The sequence below is a fragment of the Orycteropus afer genome, unplaced genomic scaffold, assembly GCF_000298275.1.
Source record: "Orycteropus afer afer isolate SDZICR_OR568_19922 unplaced genomic scaffold, OryAfe1.0 scaffold00471, whole genome shotgun sequence".
In the NCBI taxonomy this organism is placed as follows: Eukaryota; Metazoa; Chordata; class Mammalia; order Tubulidentata; family Orycteropodidae; genus Orycteropus; species Orycteropus afer.
In genome coordinates this window covers 1351926-1357581 of record NW_006922058.1, presented here as the reverse complement: position 1 = coordinate 1357581, position 5656 = coordinate 1351926, and the positions used below count along the sequence as shown (strand labels likewise).

The window sequence follows — 5656 nt, the reverse complement described above, 5'->3', positions numbered from 1 at the left end:
ACTGAGACAGACTAGGAAGAAGGAAGAGGCCGTCCACTTCTCAAAGAATTGGCCAGGGAAAACCTTATGAATAGCAAAGAAACAGAAACTCTAGGCAGGTTAAACACTTAAACATCAAGAACAACTAAGTGTCAGGGGAAACCTGGGTAAACACCCTTAACTACAGAGCCCCTCCAAGGTTCCTACAGAGCTCAAAGCACATGGAAAGAACAAGCGTGAGACCTATAAGCTGCACATGACGCAGCTCTACAAGACAGTCAAAAGGTGGCCTTGGGAGAACACCTGCAATGCTCCCACCAAAGGAGCTCCGTAAAAAGCTCCGATTTCCTCATCTCTGAGAACGCAGAAAGAAAAAGCTGAACATGACAAAAAATGGACGAAGCAGATGAAAATAATTCAAAAGAAAAGAAATGTGAAAGTTACTTTAACACTGAAATGCAAATTAAAATTACCAGGCCACTTCTCTTTCTTCTTTTTTTTGAGGGGGGGATAGTTTTTTAGAAGACACACTGATCCAGAGAAGATGGTCTGAATAGAGCTCCTGGCAGCTATGTGACTGTCTCGGCCCAAGTTTTCCCAGAAAACAAAACATCTGAGGGAACACAACGAACACTTTTGATGGGGAGTGGCAGAGTCCTCTCTTGGCAGCAAGAGCAAAGGAAGAAAGGGAAGGCAGGCAAGGAGGGGCAACACTGAACATGGAGAGAAGTGGCTACATCATGCTTTGTCTCCAGGCCCAATGCAACCAAGACAGCTCACAACAGGCTTGGCAGAAGGAAGGACAAGAAATTGATCCACTGAACTTCCCACCTCTGTTCTCACTGGATCAACTTTACTGCAGGTGTCATTAACTCCCCTGCATCTCTGGGGTGTGTTACCAACGAGGATGGAGCAGCTGACTAGGCTGTCCCTTAAGCAAGTGGCTGAAGGTCTGGGGCCTGGGGTGGAAGAACCATGTACAGCTCAGTCGAGCTAGGGGACACATAAGCTAGGTTTTGTTGATCTGCAAGGTGACTGTCCATACCTTTCTACTGCAGATGGAAGTGGGTGGTGATAAAGGAGTAAAACCACAGAAACAATCCTAATTATATGAAAATTATCCCCAAATAGAAACAATGAGGTGTTAAATCTAAGTTAACTAGTCTTAGAATTTTTAGGGAGGCAGGCATGATGCTGATGTCCAGAGGAGAGGAGAGTTCTCAGTTCAGGCACATTGGAGATGCTGCCGCTCTGGGATTCCAGCAGCGATAGCAACATGCACTGACTAGATTCTAAGGATTTTTTTTTTTTTTTTAATTTCAAGTTAGCTTTATTTATGAAATATAAATTATCTGATTTTTTTTTATTGTGCTTTGGGTGCAAATTTAGAGAGAATTTGTTTGACATTCAATGGTACGTGCACATTTGGTTTCACTCACCGATTACCATCCCCAACCTTCACCCACTCACCCCACCTGCCCTGTGATGCCCCCTCCCTGTGTCCTTCTTAGTGAAGCACTCCTGTCTGTCCAGCTTTCCTTCCACGTGAATGCTGCCCCTCTGGTGCCCCATGACCTCTGGCTCCAAGGGGTGTATCTCTGTCGAGCAGGTGGGTACATCGCCCTGGGTTGGGTGTTCTGCATGTAAGTCTTCCCACTGCTGCAACAAGGCCACGTTTCACTTACTAAGGCTGGCCATGTCACAGCCTGATCCTGTCCATACCCTCCCTGACCCTGCGTCGCAGGCAGCCTCACCTCCTGCTCCCAGAGGATCAGCGCTGCGATGGTGCTGGAGGCTCACGGGATGATGGCTGCTGCGGCACTAAGAGCGCACCCCTCAGACCCAGCAACTACAGAACACCACCTTCACGAGAAAAGGAAGGGGCCTCTGATGCGCTTTGCTAGTCCGATAACGCAATGTTGTTGTTGTTGCTATGTGCCGTCGAGTCGGACCTGACTCATAGCGACCCTCCCCGGGTTTCCGAGGCAGTATCACTACGGAAGTAGATTGCCCCATCTTCCTTCTGATAGTTATCCAATAATGCTCATTTTATACAACAGTTCTTTAGAAACACTTGAAGGAAAGATGCAGGACCATTCAGTGTTCTTCCCCATGGCATAAAAGTACGGGCGACCTTCACTCTGACTGACAGATTCCGTCATTGATATTCGTGCACAAACGCACTTACGTTTAAACAGAGATTTCTACATCCTGAGTTACGAATTTCTAGAATTACATGAAAGTGACCGCCCCTGAAGTTTGGAAACATAAAGACAATAAGCCACTATAAAGACAGACCCCAAAGCACCCCCAGCCCCGTGCACAGGACTATAAGCTCACTGCATGCCCCCAGCGCCATGGCTCTGAGAGGTGAGCTGGACATGACAACAGCAAAGTGACGGCTGCAGTGAAGGCCTATCCCTGACAGCAGGCTCACCCGGACGGCCTTCAGCCCGCTGGACACTCTGTTTTCTTCCACCACCGCGATAACCTCCTGTCCGACACTGAGGAGCACCTTCCCAGTGACCACGTCATTGGAGAAGTAGATCAGATCGTTGATCATGCCATAGTCGCTGCAGTACCTGGTCACCACACCCTGCACGGTTTTCAGCTTGGTGTTACCTGCAGGGCAAACAGACCACAATGAAGGCCCACCAGAGCACCAGTGCTACAGCCCAGCCCTCAAGCCTACGGCCCCGCAAGCCGATCCTGGAGCCAGAGACCACCAGGGAGCAGAGAGCTCAGAGAGCTGGCTTCCCAGGCAGACGGCCCAGGTGTCTCCGGGGTTCGGCGGGAGGGCCGGACGGCCTGGGCTGGAGTTCTAGCCCTTTCACTTGCCATGTGTGACAAAGTCTTTGGCCAGGCAGAGAGCTCTGGGTGGCCACCATGGTTGGCAGGGAGGTGTGGGCAGTGTTATATCAGCACCCGGAGGTTTGCCAGCCTATGCAGTTTGGATTACTGTCTTCCTGCATTAGCAGCAAAGGCTTGAGGGAGTTCTTTAACACCTCACCAAACACGCCCAGGAGAGTCAGGGCTTGGCAAGCTGAGTCTGGCACATGGCCTCAGCCACTCAATTGGCCTCTCTGTCCCTGATCTGCTCCCACTGTCCTCGGTACTGGTGTGCACAAGAACCAGGGCTTCAGCCAAGGCCCACCAAGTCGTGCTGACACCATCCCTGCTGCTGCTCCGACCCAGGGCAAAGCTCTGGCCCCAGGCACAGTAGACGCGGGATCCAGTGCTGAAGGCCACAGCGCCCCCTGCCGGGGAGCCTGCATCCTACAGCGGAGCCCCAGATCCACAAAGGAACGTGCCCCCAGCTACAGAGTCAGCTTCTGCACATCAGGACATCCCGACACATGGCCTTTAACAGGCTGCCTCCCACAAGCAGCCCCACCCCTACGTCTCAGGCGGTCCTTGTGGAGAATCCTGCCTTTTAGCGACCAGGGAAATCAGCTAGGAAACTGTTACTGAACGTGATTCTCCTAAGGAGGGAGCAAGCAGGGGAAGCATCAGTAACCTCAGGAGAAAGCAACTGTGTGATTCCAAGAGCTAGGAGGCTGGTCTGCCCAATGCGGCACAGCCTGACTTTAGGAAGACAGTTCAAAATCACTGGAAGACCCGTGAGTCCCTGGGATTCTGAAGGACAACATGGGACGGCTGGAATGAGCAGCTGCAAATGATACTAAGGACAGAGAAAATGGAGTGCTGTGAAGGGACATCCCGAGTAGCTGCCCCACAAAAACCCAAGGAATGAGGCCTAATGCTAGTGGTGGCACAGACCCCAAAGACAGACAAACACCCTAGACCTTGCTCGATGTCACTCTTAGCGCAAAGGACTTCAATGATGCTGCCAAGGAGTGAGCAGCCCCAGGAAAAGCTGGCTCTTCACCCTGACGCTGAAACAAGCTGTAGGTGCCCAGTAGCGTCTCCCAAACCATTATGAAACTCAAGCTGTGAACTGGCCCACACCACCTTCCCTCGCATTTAATAGACCAAAAACCCAAACTAAACTCACTGCCGTCGAGTCAGATCTGACCCACAGTGACCCCTCCTTGGGTTTCCGAGGCGGAATCTCTATGGAAGTACGCTGCCCAATCTTCCTTGCGAGCAGTGGCTGGTGGGTTTGAACTGCCGGCCTTCTGCTTAGCAGTCAAGTGCCTTAGGCACTATGCCACCAGAGCTCCCCAATAGGAGACGAGGTGGTTCAGAGGTAGAATTCTGCTTTAACTCCCAGCCAACCCAGCTCCCAAGCTATCTGTGCCAGGCGGCTCGTGTGTTGCTATGGCGCTACGATGCAGCCCAGCTTTCAGCAGAAACCAGGAGCCTGCCTCCCAGAAGGGGGCACCTGTTCACTGCCGGTCGCCAGCCCGTCCCCACCACCTGAGCAGCCTCCATCTTAGCAAACGCCATCACCCTGGGATTTCCCTTGTTCCGGCCCACCCGACTCTGTTCTGAAAACATAAAGATGCTGAGACGCACGCCGCTCCACCTGGAACAGCCCCCAGGAGTCTGAGCTAACTCAAGAGGTTCCCAGGGAACTCCCAGAAGCTGAGGAAGAGGGTGCCGAGGAAGGAAAAGTGGGTGCAGCCCAACTTCCAAGGGTGGACGAGGGGACCGTGAGGTGGCGGAGGGGTGTGCCTATGGGCAGGGTCGGCTGCAAGGCTGTCTGCGCTGGTGCACAGAGACTGGAGCCCACCCTGCCCCTGGCCCAGGGAGGAGGAAATCTCTACACCCCTGTACCCATCCAGGGGAAGGAGAGAACCCCTGCACCCTCACGACTGGGAAGGAAGGAGGAAACCCCTACACCCCCATGAATGGGGGGAGGAAGGGAACCCCTACACCTCCACCACTGGGGGGGAAGGAGGTGTTCTGGTTACCTAGTGCTGCTCTGACAGGAATGTATCACAAATGGATGGTCTTAACAAACAGGAGTTTATTCTTACAATTTGGAGGCTTTAAGTCCAACCAAGGTCAAGTGCCAGGCTCTAGGGGCTGGGTGAAAGCCCCTCAATTGGGGTCCAGCTCTGCCTCCTGCTCCTGGCCCACTGGAGCTAGACGCGTTTCTTCACTCAGACAGCTGCTGGCTGCTGAGGCTGAGAAGCCCCAAGGTTGACAAGTAAAAAGGCACAGTCCCGATGTTACCAAACCACACAGCAGGCCATTAAGTTAAGTCCACTGTAAGTCCCAAGGTCGGCAGAGCATGGCAGGCTGCTGAGCAACGACACGGCTACATGCAGGGTCCAAGCGTGCCAAAGGCTAGAGACCATTCTCAAAGCGTCTCCTTAAATACAGGAAGCAGACCACATCCCAAAGGCAGCTACTCAGCTGCCTGTGGTAGATCCCACCATGGAGTTGACTGCCAGTCTCATCATGGGGAATAGGTACCACCAGCTCCCCAGCCACTAAAGCAGGCCCAGCCAAGTTAACACAAAAACATAACCACCACAGGAGGGAACCCCTACACCCCCACGACTAGGGGGGAAGAAGGGAACCCCTGTACCCACCCAGGGGAAGGCGAGAACCCTTGTACCCACCCAGGGCAAGGAGAGAACCCCTGCACTCACCCAGGGCAAGGAGGGAACCCCTGCACCCCCCCAGGGCAAGGAGGGAACCCCTGCACCCCCCCCAGGGGAAGGAGGGAAGCCCTGCACCCACCCAGGGGAAGGAGGGAACCCCT

General features: G+C 53.2%; 1 protein-coding gene across 1 annotated transcript in view; it reads right to left on the bottom strand.

The window, feature by feature from the left end:
• The window catches only part of MOV10L1 (Mov10 like RISC complex RNA helicase 1), a 75624-nt gene that overhangs the window by 69387 nt on the left and 581 nt on the right, over window positions 1–5656 (bottom strand). The window contains exon 2 of the mRNA XM_007954761.1: window positions 2417–2601. Within this exon, the coding sequence (XP_007952952.1) occupies window positions 2417–2601 (185 nt within the window). The remainder of the gene's footprint in view (window positions 1–2416; window positions 2602–5656) is intronic.